This window comes from Anguilla rostrata, chromosome 18 (assembly GCF_018555375.3).
Source record: "Anguilla rostrata isolate EN2019 chromosome 18, ASM1855537v3, whole genome shotgun sequence".
Classification (NCBI taxonomy): domain Eukaryota; kingdom Metazoa; phylum Chordata; class Actinopteri; order Anguilliformes; family Anguillidae; genus Anguilla; species Anguilla rostrata.
The window spans coordinates 28,736,275-28,751,770 of NC_057950.1; the positions used below are offsets into that span (position 1 = coordinate 28,736,275).

The 15,496-nt window shown below is 46.3% G+C and overlaps 1 protein-coding gene and 1 long non-coding RNA gene across 2 annotated transcripts in view; one reads left to right on the plus strand and one right to left on the minus strand.

Annotated features, from left to right (window-relative positions):
* Nucleotides 1-9,897: 9,897 nt before the first annotated feature.
* On the minus strand, nt 9,898-10,466 carry LOC135244793 (uncharacterized). The gene is made up of 2 exons (XR_010327058.1): nt 10,326-10,466; nt 9,898-10,160 (listed from the first exon to the last, which is right to left on the minus strand). It is a non-coding gene; the product is annotated as an uncharacterized LOC135244793 (long non-coding RNA).
* fbxw4 (F-box and WD repeat domain containing 4) overlaps nt 10,103-15,496 on the plus strand; it is a 50,288-nt gene continuing 44,894 nt past the window's right edge. Inside the window, exons 1-2 of the mRNA XM_064317358.1 lie at nt 10,103-10,491; nt 14,595-14,690. Coding sequence (XP_064173428.1) covers nt 10,307-10,491; nt 14,595-14,690 — 281 coding nt within the window. The 5' untranslated portion in view covers nt 10,103-10,306. The remainder of the gene's footprint in view (nt 10,492-14,594; nt 14,691-15,496) is intronic.

The following is a 15,496-nucleotide window of genomic DNA, read 5'->3' on the forward strand; positions in this document are numbered from 1 at the left end:
AGTGATCTGGGGGGGGTAAGCAGAGCGATCTGGGGGGGCAAGCAGAGAGATTGAGGGGGGCAAGCAGAGTGATCTGGGGGGGGGCGGGGCGAGCTGAGCAATCGGGGGGGGCGAGCAGAGCGATCTGGGTGGGGTAAGCAGAGTGATCTGGGGGGGCGAGCTGAGCAATCGGGGGGGCGAGCAGAGCGATCTGGGGGGGGGGAGAGGCAGTGCGATCAGGGGGGGCCGAGTCGGCTGTGGGAAAAATCACACCTTTGGGGCAGCCATGCAAATGCAGAGCAATTCCAGCAAAGGGGCCGAGCCCTCATCACTTTCATCCATTTTACTGAGCCTCTGCCTGAACCTCCGATAAACAAACACAGCTACCTTCTCAATTTGGGTAGGGTGCCATTTAGGGTTGTACAGGACCCCCTGCTGAAGCCACGGACTATTTGGGCGGCAGGAGGTTAAACCCTGGATCCACAGGAAAGCGAAGATCTTAAGTTCCTCAGACAAGACATATAAATTCAAACTTGGATTGATTCAATGGGATGCCACATCAGACCTTTAATTACACTAGAGGGGTAGTGTCTATGAAACAATTCAGTATATGTGATTCTGCAGGTCTGCTGTTGTTATAGCTGGTTACATCATATTACCATTTTACACGTTACTATACAGGTCTATATCAGAATTCGGACATTTTAGTAAAACATACATTTCGTTCAGACTTGGAGATGCAAAAATAAAAATAAAACCTTTTTGACATTTGGTCCAGTACTAATTGAGAAGCAAAATAATCCATCATAACTTTTGAAACAGGCTTCACGGCTTATAGCTAATTCCTCGGTGGTCATATGCTGTGTGTGTGCATGTGTGTGCGTATGTGTAAGTAGGTGTGTGTTTGTGTGTCTGTGCATGTGTGTACAGGTGTGTGTGTATGTAGGTGTGTGTGTGCATGCGTGTGAACATTCAGATAAGCAAATTTTTTCAGCGGAAAATCTTGTCCCCATCAGATTTATTATCAACAATATTAATCATGTGTGTGAAATAAACTTTAAAAGCATCACATGTCCATTATTGCTTGGCACTGTAGCTACCAAATGTGAGCAAGTAGCTCAATCAACCGTCCGGCACAATGCAGGGCTTCCGTTTTACAAGGCAAGACCCGAGCAGATCCACACACGGCCCCAAAGAAAACGAGTGTTGCAGGGGGAGAAAAGGCCGCAATCCTCTCAGCTGGAGGGCAGCTAACCGGGATGCTGTGAGACTTAACTAAATCTGACATTGCTATCCACATCACATAAGCTCGGGGATCTGCTAAAGCAAACAATTAGCAAACGTTAACACAAATAAGACAGAAATGGCATGTTCTTACATGGTTCTAGTTAATGACAAATCAGGTTCACTTGCCACTCAACTTCAGAAGACGCAGTTTTTTTTTGTTTTACTTTTTTATAACATTACATATTCAATAGTTTCTTTTCTTTTTTAAAATCATTCTCAAATATTGCCAAGTTTTAAAAAAGCCACAAAAGCTTTAAAAATCTTTAAATGAAATAAAGAAAAAGTGTGCATGATGCTTGCGAGGGCTTTAGAAAGGTAAGGCGGCACCCAAACTGAAAGGAATAATTGAAACGCAAACACTGATCAAAGAGGGGCTGAGAACGGACAGTTTAATTGTTTATATACGGGACTCACGGGGACCTGTTGACTTTTCCAATTGGAGCAGTAAACTTTTGTTTGTCCAAGCATTTCTAAGGCTGATTGTCAGAATGATCTGAACAATCACTGCCTAAATGAGTTTGCCAGCTCCCAGTCCACCCGCTCACTCCCCTAAAAGATCAAAGGGGAAGAACCCCCCCCCCTCCTTTATCCCCCCTTGCATTTCCTTTCAGCCCTCTCAGTTCAGCTGGAAAGCTGACCATAAATGATTCCCCCCCAAAGTCCCAACACTGCGGACATGGACACCAAGAGCGCATAACTTTCAACGGAAAGCTAAAAAAAAGAAGAAGCATATTTTAATTATTCAGTCTTGCTCAGCTGATCAAAGATGTATATGTGCAATACAGAGACAGAAGGGAGTCTTATGCTAATTTGTAGTTACCCAGAATGTTACATAACATGACACCATGCATCAGAAAAAGACCAATAATGTTGAATTAGGTGAGCCAAAATAACATTAAGAAAGCGCAAAAATGTCTCTTATAAACAATCTTGAAAGGACAACAGCGTCTACTGGAGGTGTTCCTGCAGATACGCAGAAAACACAATGGTGAAGTGCCACTTGGTGCCTGCACTAGGCATACCAATTTAGCCCGTTAAACAACAACAGAAATGATATGTTCTTTGAAGTTGACACGCACACAAAAGGACGCGTCTTGTGCCATTGTATAGCCAGGGCTGTCTTCAAAAACATTTACAAGGGCTAAAAACCTCAGAAGAAGTAAAGACAGCTCTACATGTGTAACTATTTGCACCTCTGAGATAAACCTTCTTATGCAAATGATAGGAATGCATCCCTTTATCACCATTTTAATTTGGAGAACATTTTTTTCAGTGCTTCGTCGGACGCCAAACTTTCCCCCTCAAAATGGCGATGCAGGAATTTTCAAGTCCATCAGAGAACAGAGAGACCTGCCATCTATTAACATGTGCAATACTGTAATCACTTTAATTTCACCAATAAATGAGCAGACTCACAGAGGACAGCTAACCTGACCACACGGCGAGCAGCTCGGCTGAGAAAGGTGTCGCTCGTATGAGTGCAGATAAAGAAAGAGAGAGAGCGAATGCGACGTGAGCGGAGGAGGAGTGCAGCAGCACCGCACCTTTCTTCGGGCAGGATCTAGCCTTCACGACCCAAACACCTGCAGACCCTCCTCACAGCGGAGCAGCCACACGCTAAACCCGCCTCACAGAGGAGCAGTCACGCGCTAAACCCGCCTCACAGAGGAGCAGTCACACGCTAAACCCGCCTCACAGAGGAGCAGCCACACGCTAAACCCGCCTCACAGAGGAGCAGCCACACGCTAAACCCGCCTCACAGAGGAGCAGTCACGCGCTAAACCCGCCTCACAGAGGAGCAGCCACAAGCTAAACCCGCCTCACAACGGAGCAGCCACAAGCTAAACACACCATCACAGCGGAGCAGCCTCACAATGGAGCAGCCACACGCTAAACCCGCCATCACAGTGGAGCAGCCACACGCTAAACCCCCCATCACAGAGGAGCAGCCACACGCTAAACCCCCCATCACAGAGGAGCAGCCACATGCTAAACCCGCCATCAGAGCGGAGCAGCCACACGCTAAACCCGCCATCAGAGGAGCAGCCACACGCTAAACCCGCCATCACAGAGGAGCAGCCACATGCTAAACCCGCCTCACAGAGGAGCAGTCACACGCTAAACCCGCCTCACAGAGGAGCATTCACACGCTACACCCGCCATCAAGGAGGAGCAGTCACACGCTAAACCCGCCTCACAGAGGAGCAGCCACACGCTAAACCCGCCTCACAGAGGAGCAGCCACACGCTAAACCCGCCATCAGAGCGGAGCAGCCACACGCTAAACCCGCCATCAGAGGAGCAGCCACACGCTAAACCCGCCATCACAGAGGAGCAGCCACACGCTAAACCCGCCTCACAGAGGAGCAGCCACACGCTAAACCCGCCTCACAGAGGAGCAGCCACAAGCTAAACCCGCCATCACAGAGGAGCAGTCACACGCTAAACCCGCCTCACAGAGGAGCAGCCACACGCTAAACCCGCCATCACAGAGGAGCAGCCACATGCTAAACCCGCCTCACAGAGGAGCAGCCACACGCTAAACCCGCCTCACAGAGGAGCAGCCACAAGCTAAACCCGCCATCACAGAGGAGCAGTCACACGCTAAACCCGCCTCACAGAGGAGCAGCCACACGCTAAACCCGCCTCACAGCGGAGCAGCCACACGCTAAACCCGCCTCACAGAGGAGCAGCCACACGCTAAACCCGCCATCAGAGGAGCAGCCACACGCTAAACCCGCCTCACAGCGGAGCAGCCACACGCTAAACCCGCCATCACAGAGGAGCAGCCACACGCTAAACCCGCCATCACAGAGGAGCAGCCACACGCTAAACCCGCCTCACAGAGGAGCAGCCACACGCTAAACCCGCCTCACAGAGGAGCAGCCACACGCTAAACCCGCCTCACAGAGGAGCAGCCACACGCCAAACCCGCCTCACAGCAGAGCAGCCACACGCTAAACCCGCCATCACAGAGGAGCAGCCACACGCTAAACCCACCATCACAGAGGAGCAGCCACACGCTAACCCCGCCTCACAGAGGAGCAGCCACACGCTAAACCCGCCATCACAGCAGAGCAGCCACACGCTAACCCCGCCTCACAGTGGAGCAGCCACACGCTAAACCGGCCTCACAACGGAGCAGCCACACGCTAAACCCACCATCACAGCGGAGCAGCCTCACAACAGAGCAGCCACATGCTAAACCCGCCATCACAGTGGAGCAGCCACATGCTAAACCCGCCATCACAGCGGAGCAGCCACACACTAAACCCGCCATCACAGCGGAGCAGCCACACGCTAAACCCGCCATCACAAAGGAGCAGTCACATGCTAAACCCGCCATCAGAGCGGAGCAGCCACACGCTAAACCCGCCATCAGAGCGGAGCAGCCACACGCTAAACCCGCCCTCAGAGCGGAGCAGCCACACGCTAAACCCGCCTCACAGCGGAGCAGCCACACGCTAAACCCGCCATCACAGAGGAGCAGCCACACGCTAAACCCGCCTCACAGAGGAGCAGCCACACGCTAAACCCGCCATCACAGAGGAGCAGCCACACGCTAAACCCGCCATCAGAGGGAGCAGCCCACAGGCCAAACCCGCCATCAGAGGAGCAGCACACACGCTAAAGCCCGCCCTCACAGAGGAGCAGCCACCTAACCGCCTAAGACGACAACCGCCTCACAGCGGAGCAGCCACACGCGAAACCCGCCATCACAGAGGAGCAGCCACACGCTAAACCCGCCTCACAGAGGAGCAGCCACACATTAAACCCGCCTCACAGAGGAGCAGCCACACCCTAAACCCGCTTCACAGCGGAGCAGCCACACACTAAACCCGCCTCACAGCGGAGCAGCCACACACTAAACCCGCCATCACAGAGCATTCACGCAATAAAGCGAGCGGACTGGGTTCAACCCAGGGGGTCGATGAGGAGAGCGTTGGGGGCGCGGGGGCAGGGAGCGCTGTAAGGCTGTCAAAAGTGCCATGAAATTGAGTTTGAATATTAGGTTTTATAATTAGTTAGCGTTCGAATATATTCAAATATCATTTGCCTATAATTAACAAAAATAAGCTGCTTATTGTGTGGCGCAATATGCACGTGACGCTCCCTCCAAACTGGCCTGCGCATTATTTTCCACAAGCGGGCAGTAGAAGAGAGGATATCGGTGAACTTTCATACTAGGTTACTACATCTGGGGCCTCATTTATAAAACGTATTTTAGATCAACTGTGTGGCGCGTACATAGAAAATCACGTCAAAGTAGTGATATAAAATTTCAACATGAATCGATTTGACCGTGGAAATGGTTGTGGCTCTACGTCAGGTCTTCACTTCGCGTATGCACGCAAGTGCATTTTATAAATGAGCCCCCTGCAGTTTCTATAGCCTAATGCGCAAATGAATATAGCACTTTCTCATGGATGTAATTTTCCACAACTCGGCATTTATTAATCACAAAAATAGGGAAATGATTGTTTATAAGAAATCCCTGTTTATTTCTTAACACAAAAACTACTCAAACGGCTAATACCTGTAGCCTAAAACAACATAAATTACTTACTCTGTTTAGTTTAACTTCTTTCATCATCCAATTTCATCAAAAACTTCAGAACAGAAAGAAAACATAGCCTGCCATGGGAACGTTATTTAGCCTAAATTGTTAGCTGACCAGTAACGTTAGCACAGGAAATTAACTTTGCATGCATGAACATGATTCGCCGCATGAAATTAAAGCCTGTATATTTATGTTAATTGCAAAACGCGGAATCAAAAACGCAGGATCCAAAACTACTATTCGAATGCTCAAATTTAGGTTCCAACTTAAAAAAAAAAATTTTTCGAATAGTTTTCAAACTTCCAATATTTTTTGACAGCCCTAGAGCACTGGGGACGCTGGGGGCTGGGGAGCGCTGGGGAGCGGGGAGGCAGGGAGCGCTGGGGAGCGGGGCAGGAGCGCTGGGGAGCGCTGGGGGAGCCCTGGGGAGCCTGGGGGAGCGAGGGCAGGGAGCGCTGGGGAGCGCTGGGGAGCGCGGGAGCCTGGGGAGCGCTGGGGAGCACGGGGAGGGAGGGCAGGGAGCCCTGGGGGAGCGCTGGGGGAGCGAGGGCAGGGAGCGCTGGGGGAGCGCTGGGGGAGCGAGGGCAGGGAGCGCTGGGGGAGCGCTGGGGGAGCGCTGGGGGAGCGAGGGCAGGGAGCGCTGGGGGAGCCTGGGGAGCCTGGGGAGGAGGCAGGGAGCGCTGGGGGAGCGAGGGTAGGGAGCGCTGGGGGAGCGCTGGGGGAGCGCTGGGGGAGCGCTGGGGGAGCGAGGCAGGAGCCTGGGGGAGCGAGGGCAGGGAGCGCTGGGGAGCGCTGGGGAGCGGAGGGAGCGAGGGCAGGGAGCCCTGGGGGAGCGCTGGGGCTGGGAGCGCGGGAGCGCTGGGGAGCGGACGGGCAGGAGCGCTGGGAGGGCGGGGGCCTGGGGAGCGCGGGGAGCGCTGGGGGAGCGAGGGCAGGGAGCGCTGGGGGAGCGCTGGGGGAGCGAGGGCAGGGAGCGCTGGGGGAGCGAGGGTAGGGAGCGCTGGGGGAGCGCTGGGGTGCTGTTGCCTGAATGCCTCGGCCTCTGAGCTGAAAGAGATGAGGTCAGGCCACCACTTTGTGCCAAACAAAGACAGCCACCAAGTAGTCGCATTTCTTACAATCACATACCATAACCCCCTGATCAAACGGGCCCTTTGTGGCGCCAAAAAAAGAGGGAAAAAAACATGTTACACAATGATGGCTTTGAATAATTACATGAGAAGGGGTCAGCCGCCAATGGCTGCTGAGCGCCTATTCGTAGAAAGAACAGAAGAAGAACCAAATGGCTCATGTGTGCAGACAACACTAAAGACTGCAAGAGGTAGGGAATGAAAAAGAGATGGGTGGCAACAAAAAGGGAGGGCAAAAAGCTCAACTGAGCACGACTTTTTAGGAAAGGGCGTCGACACGTACCAAAGAAAAGCAAGCCTGCTTTCGATGTCACTCACGAGACTGGACTAACTAAGAGAACGCCTGAATTAAATCACTTCATTCACTGGCTCCTGCTTTGGAGTCAGTTCTGTGGCGAACACACAGGTCAATCCCATTTTCACTTCAGCCAAGTCACAAAAGCAATTGAACTTCAACTGACGAGTTGAAAAAATATAATACCGCAGGCATTCTTCAATTCATGAACCAAATTTCCAATTCATTTTTTTTGAGCTGGCCGAATTGAAAAGGAACAGACCCGGCAGCCCCGGTGAAACTCTAAGGCTAAGAGCCACACGTCGGGTCCCCGTGAGTACAGAGCACCACTGGGTATCTGTCCTCTGCTGTCCTCCACTTTCACCCCAGAGGGACAGCCGTACTGCTCTCTCCCCAAACTCACAGAAGGACAGCCGTACTGCTCTCTCCCCCAGACTCGCAGAGGGAGAGCAGTACAGCACTCTCCCCAAACTCACAGACGGAGAGCAGTACAGCACTCTCCCCAAACTCACAGACGGAGAGCAGTACAGCACTCTCCCCAAACTCACAGAGGGAGAGCAGTACTGCACTCTCCCCCAGACTCACAGAGGGAGAGCAGTACTGATCTCTCCCCCAGACTCACAGAGGGAGAGCAGTACTGATCTCTCCCAAAACTCACAGAGGGAGAGCAGTACTGCACTCTCTCCAAACTCACAGAGGGAGAGCAGTATTGCTCTCTCCCCCAGACTCACAGAGGGAGGCATGTTTACTCGACCTCTCCCCAAACTCACAGAGGAGTGTAGTACTGCACTCTCTCCAAACTCACAGAGGGAGAGCAGTATTGCTCTCTCCCCCAGACTCACAGAGGGAGCGCCATACTGATCTCTCCCCCAAACTCACAGAGGGAGAGCACTACTGATCTCTCCCCAAACTCACAGACGGAGAGCAGTACAGCTCGCTCCCCAAACTCACAGAGGGAGAGCAGTACTGCACTCTCCCCAAACTCAAAGAGGGAGAGCAGTACTGCTCTCTCTCCCAGATTCATAGAGGGAGAGCAGTACTGATCTCTCCTCAAACTCACAGAGGGAGAGCAGTACTGATCTCTCCCCAAACTCACAGAGGGAGAGCAGTACTGCACTCTCCCCAAACTCACAGAGGGAGAGCAGTACTGATCTCTCCCCTAGATTCATAGAGGGAGAGCAGTACTGATCTCTCCCCCCGACTCTTGCTCCCTACACCTGGAAGAAAATTACCAACAAGAGATTTCACTGCAGTGTTTCCCTTCAAACTGAGACTGTGTGAATGACATACTTCATCAGTGACAGACAGTAACAGTGTCCCCACCCACTCTTTGGCAGTTAAATCTGCTGATATACCACACAGCAGCTAGTCTAAGAGGGATTGTGAGCTTAACCACATAAACCCAACTTAAAACTAAAGAAAAAACAAAGCTAAATCGGTCAGTTGTCTGAAGCTTTGTACAATATTAACAATGACTGTGTAATAAATAATGAAGTATTTTGGAAACAAGAAGCAATACATCCACACAATTACATAGTTTGAGTCCATGACATGGGACAGCAGGGTGCATCCTTACAGCAAATCATAAGCTGAATTTTGTCAGGATATCATCAGCATCTTTAATGTGATGGTAAATAAAAAGCAAGCGCCACTCATCTTTTCAAATATATGTACAACGTTTTTACATTCTTAAAACAGTGTATATTAAACAGATAAACATTTACAAAACGTAGTTTTTAGACAAACGAGACAATTATATTCAAAGACCTGCTATCAGACCTGGGCCAAATACATATTTATTTAATTACTTTTAAATACATTTACAACTACGGAGTATTTAAATTACAAAATGTATTTTAAAATACATTTAAGGAGCATTTGCATGCATTTGCAAATACTTTCAAATATGTGTTTAAAAAACATTATAAATACTGACTTTTCAAATACAAAGTATTTGATTTATTTGAAAATGCTTTCCCAATATAAGGCCAGTGGTGCAACACTGACAATTGCCAATAGCTATCAGCTCTGATAGCTGAGCATTTTGTCTAATTAGAGGACAGTATTTTGATGAGAACGTGTCAAGTGACTGCTGACGGCCCCAGTCCAATTGTACCAATTTCCATTGTTAATTGTTAGTGAATATGCACGGCTGAATTCTATTTTATTAGTGTCTAATCTTACAAAATGTAAAAGATGGAACTGTACATATGGCTGCTGAATATTCTGACAACATGAAAAATAGGAAATACAGTAAAAGCAGTAAAAGGCCACTAACTTTAAAAATATCAAGGGAACAAATAAACTGGCAAGTAGCTTATCAAGAAGTCTGAGTTTGCCACCCCCACCCCCATGTACAAGCTGTCTGTTAGAGGCAGCGCATTGGTCGTTTAAAATTGCCAGCATAGGCTACCCTTGCCCATGATCCAAATTCAACCCCTAGCCCAAAGTAGTTCCCCTGGAGTGCCCTCAGTATTATAACTCGCTGACATCACATTGAGGGCCACTCACAAAGAGCTCTGGGATACCCCCTTCAATATGAAGCCTACATTGTTGCTGGCTCATTTCTGTTGTCTATCACAGAAATATTTTTAAATATTTTTAAATTATTTTTGTATTTATATGTATTTTTAAAAAGGCTCTAAATACTATTTGGGAAAGAATTTGGTTTCCCATGAAAATTATTTAAATAAATCAAATACAAAGTATTTAATGTGTAAATGTATTTGAAAATACTTCAAATATGTATTTAAGTACATTTTCAAATACGTATACGTATTTGTATTTGACCCAGGTCAGCCTGCTATACAAGAATGGAACTCTTGCGCTTGCATCGGGAGGTTCAATTTGATTGACGAACACATATCACGTGATCCTCGGTTGATTCTGGAATGGCTTCCTGCATGTCTCTAGACGTGACAAAACATGGAGAATTATAAATTGCGGCGTAATACAGTGAGACAGCATTACAATTTAGTCATCCGTAGACATACCCGAAATAAATATAGGACAACAACGAAAACGAGAAAAGTAAAAATATTAAAAGGAAGTCAAGATGTTTATATTTCAGTTACCAGAAGACATGCTGTATCTCATCCTTTCCTATTTGGATTGCAAATCTCTCTGCCGGTTTTCTCAATCTTGCAAGAAATTTCACTACTTCACTAACCGTGATGTTGTCTGGAGAAGGATAGCCAGAAAATGCATCAACAGTGGACTCACAAGAGAAGGAACGGATATGTAAGATAACATATTTTTGTCATGCTTTTCAGCTGAATGTTCTGCAGCAATGGCCGTCGTACTACGCATTACGCAATGCAATTTTACGTGATTACGTAAATGCGTACTTACTGAAGCGAATGGCACGTCAATAATCATTTTTAAAAGTGAGTAGGTTACTTATTGTGCATACGGTTGCGTTGGTCTGGTTTTCTCATTTTAAGACATTACGCTTATATACTTAAAACATGACATATTCTTGAGCTATTCTTTAAGCTCTTGGATGGTCCGCAATATAAATACTACACAAGAGCGGTGGGATTCTTCAGATTACATGCAGTTAGGGCTTGATATCCTGAGACCTTTAGCGCACGCAAAACCAATAACATGACCGATGACTATGGAGGTATTTTTCTAGCAAGAGTCACAAATCTGTAAATTAATGTGAGAATACAAATAGGAACAGTTTCAAACTTGTACCACTACAGCAAAGAAAACTCAGTAATTACTGCTTCTCAAATTTGCCATTGCCACCTCTCAAATGCTACCCTGCGTATCATTTGGTGAATAGATGGATTTGTGCACTTGTTTTCAACTCTGTGCAATCAGAGCGTTGGGGGAGGGATGGCAGACGTACGGCGACTGTGTGGCCAATCATAAGAACCGTTTTGAGCGTTTTTTTCTGATGTTTTTTTCCATCTATTTTCCCAAACTACATCGTCCTCTTTGCTTCTACCATAAGTTATTAATAGTGAATGTGATAATAGTTTGCTGAAATTTGGCAGGGTAGTCAGCTAGCTAACTTCCTGACTGTATCTAAGGGTTGTTTTTAATGAGGGAGAGCAGGTATCCATTAAGGGGAAATAATATCTTTGAAAAAGAGGGTAAGGACAAATGTGAAAAATAGAAGTGTGACAGTTAAATGGGTTAAATTATGGAATAGTTGTAATAATGAAGTAAAATAATGTAGTAATATGTGTAAATGTAAGAAAATGTTTAAAAGCATTAGGCCACATTAGAAAAATACATAAATATGGTGTGACCATCAATGAAAAATGAATGGAACTTATGATCTGTAAATGTTTGTTTATCTGTTTCTGTTTTATGCTGATGTGTTGCTTTATTTCAGTTTTTTTTTTTGTTTTGTTAAACTGCTATTTTGGGCAAAGTGTAATGCTTGTATTAGGGGTATGGCACAAAACAACTCAGGCTTCAGCCTACACATTTTTTTTTTCAGGCAAAGAATATTATGTTTTGATTTTGGTTTATTTTTGATATAATGACTTGGTATTATTTATCCATTTTTTCATAAATGTATGGTAAAATTGTTGTTAAGACCGAAAAAAATAAAGCTTAACTAATGTGATATCAGTCGACATGGAATATTTTCGAGCCAGTGAGTTCAGAATGTACTCACTTATTTTTATTTGTATCCCATTCAACTGAACTTGGAGATTCCACAAGTTTTTAATTGAAATATACAGCCTATGCTCGGTGTAAAGCCCATTGCCAGCCAACAAGCTGGGTAGCTGGCAAACTGTTCTTACAGTAGGCTAGCAAATGTGCATGTGCACAGCTAGCTAACGTCAATTCTTACTAATTCTGTCGTAAATGTTAGCTCGATTCCTAAATCAACGCTGATTTAAATGGAACATGCTGTTCTAGATTCCGAATTATTGCTACAGCTAATGCTAACAAGTCTTGTTGGTATTATTTGATGCTGCTGCTTTGGTCTGAATTTGTGAGATAACCACGCCCATTCATTTGAATATAACAGATGGAAATAAAAAGAGCTTGGAAATAAATGTGGCATTAGGAAATAGAAGTCCCCTGAAATAAATATAAATGTGGAATTATGAAATAAAAGTAGTCATTTTGAAATAAAACCTATTTATTTATTTATTGAACGATATAGACTAATTTATATATTTATATTTACATGTATTCATATATTTATTGACTCATTTATTTCAGGATGTATTTCATAGCCATATTTATTTATTTCATAGGCATATTTATTTATTTATGTATTTATTTATTTAATATTGACTTAAATGGCATTCCATAGAAGACGGAGGAAGAGACTTCTTTGATTGCAAACACAGGATCACAGGGATGGCTAAAAATCCAGCATAGTATGGCTTTAAAAGTAAAGTAATGGCAGTACTTCCCCTTGTCTGATTGGTTGGAAATACAGGCATTGACCCTCCCCACTAAAGCATCAGCATTAGCCCGGTTGCAAATCTTTTGCTCAAGGTTCACTGCCAAATTTGCAAGAGGCTGATTTGAGAGGTTGTAATTACTGAGTTGTCTTTGCAGTTGTACAGGTTTGTAACTGTTCTTGCATGCTTTCTCACATTAATTTACAGATTTGTGAATCTATTCTACAGATTTATGAAACCATTTATAGATTTCTAAATCCACTCTACAGATTTGTGACTTCTACTGCAAATATATCTCCATAGATGACGCCCACAAGGACATTTCCCCCAAACCTTGATTCTAAAGCACAATTCCACATAGCACCACACAGCATCTCGACTTTCCTCAGTTTCCAAGGAGACAGTTTAAGCCTTTGCCCCAGGAATCAGCTCTTGCCGGGGCCAGCTTGTTACATTTCTCTTGTAAAAAGAGGGAACAGTGTTCACGCCTGTATAAAACATTACTGACTGCCTGGGTCAGCCTGCTTAAGTTCTGTGCCTGGCTCCAGCACTGCTGTGACGAGGCCAGAGCCCGTGGCTCTTATTGGCTGTTGTGTGTATAATGCAGTTTAATGGTCATTAGGGTAGTTTTATCTTGTTCTCATAACTTACTTCAGTTTATTGTACAGTAGGGCAGTTGACAAGGTGTCAGTAGAGTCTGCACTTCCTGAACTTGCCGACTCTGTTGGGACCATATTTACTGCCCTTTGCAGTTGTGTTTGTGTTGCAAGGCCCTCTGGGAAAGAGCCTCCGCTCTACAGGAGCAGCGCTGTGGGCGGGGCCTCTCCAGGGTTAGCGGGATTATGCCCGTAAGGGAGAAGGGTGTGGGATGGTCTTAAAGCAGTCCGTATGCTGTATGATATTGTGCAAATGAATGTTGTGTTATGTTTGTGGTTGTTTGAATGTGAATATCAATGTTTGAATATCAGTATTGATCTGATATTTACTTACGAACTGAAATCTATTTGTTTTATTTGTTATGGCCCATGTACAGTTAGGCTGCAACATAAGCCTACATTTCAATGCTTGCATTGTTACTCATTGAACTTGGTACAGATAAAATCTTGGCTAATTTTTCACCTCCAGTCTTGTTTAAATCCTGTTTATTGAGCCACTTATCCCCTAGCACACTGATGTAAGACCACGCTTTTGTTTGGGATGTGGTGGAGGATGCTAACCTCTGGTTGTGTGGTTTCTCTACAGCTGCTCTACCACAGCTGGACCAGTGAACCACACTACAGTACATCTGTCTATCTCAGCCATCCTGTATATAATGAGGCTATGATTTGCTTCAATGCTGCAGTCCAGTATGACCCATTCCAGGGCACTGAATCCAGCCCACTTTCAGTCACTACGGATTTCCACTGTGGAGTCACTTTAATCACTGTGGTTCTGAGAGTGTCAGCCTAGTTCTCATCCACCGTGACACTTCTGTAGCTTTCCTACATTAATGAAAATAAGCATGAATGAAAATGAGCATTAATTGAAATAAGCACTGCTTTGAGGTTTTTGGTTTGTCGCTTCACTGTAAATTCACTTCATGTCAGCGTTGACAAGTATGGTTGACCACAGCTCCCAGTGGGATTAAATCCACAATCTGTTTTCCCCCGCCCTGTGCATACAGTACCCTGCAGGCAGCTGTGAGACAAATGAGAAAACGCACTGGCCATTATAAAGCCATTAAGGCCATTTAAAGTCATTTGATGGTAAATCCGTTTGGTCATGAGTTCATATTTATTTTTTTGGAAAATATATGTAGGCAGAAATCACTGTCTTTTCAGGTACTGCATATTGATAGATATTATTAATTTCTTCCCAGAATGCCCTGATATTGTATTCCCGGTCAGATTTGGTAATGAGCACGTTGTGCTGTGTCTCCCGGGGCTGAGTGACGGTTCCTGCTCTGTGATTGGTCGATTTCAGCTACCCGCAGCTGGCGCTGAAGGACAGGGTGAAGTTCTCGCAGCACTGGCGCGACGGCCAGTGCCGGAAGGAGGTCCTGCTGAAGTGGAAGACAAAGTGAGTTCAGATTCCAGCTCCGCTGCTTCTCAAAACCGTCCCCCAACAAGGCTGAAGCTGGGAATCACTGCGGCTCACAAGCACCTTGTGCATTCAGGGGTCTGGGCGCCAGTATTTTTGTACCTGAGTTCTTGGAAGGAAGGAGGGAAAAGCTTGCATCGGTGTGCGACTGCAGTTTGTGGAACAGTCCCAGGCAGGACACTAAAGGCAGTGGAGCAGCGACAAACGCAGATCTTTTAACGCTAGCACAACACAGTTCTGCATTTCTGCATCGCGTTTTATAGCCCAAACAGTGGAGCGGTTAAAATATGTAGGCTATTTCTGCGCAGCGTTGAGTTCCTTCAGTTTACTTAATAAAACTGTCAGAACGATGGATGCATCAACAGTGAAATCACTGAATGAGAACAAGATCTCGTCTCTTCTGCCCTGCAGTTCTGCCCAGTTTCCATCGCTGGCAAAGTTATTTACTCAACACGGAAGACGTGAAACTGTTTCATATATAATACTCATCATAAAACATATGCATATTCTAAATGACGTGGACGTACAATACGAGTATTGTGACCGGGGTCAAGCCACTGGGGTGATCACACAGGAGAGAGGAAATAGTGTGTGGGCGGTGGGCTGGTCCGGTGAGCAGTGAGCGCTGTACCGGAGTGCACCTGTTCTTAATCCGGAGAGGCTCTGCAGGGCAGGCAGGCTCAGGAAGCGATCGTTTCGTCACAGATCACATGACACGCCATTCAGCACCAGTCTCCACCGTGCTTTCCGCCCTAGGGAAGAGAGAAACGCATACTGTGCCACAC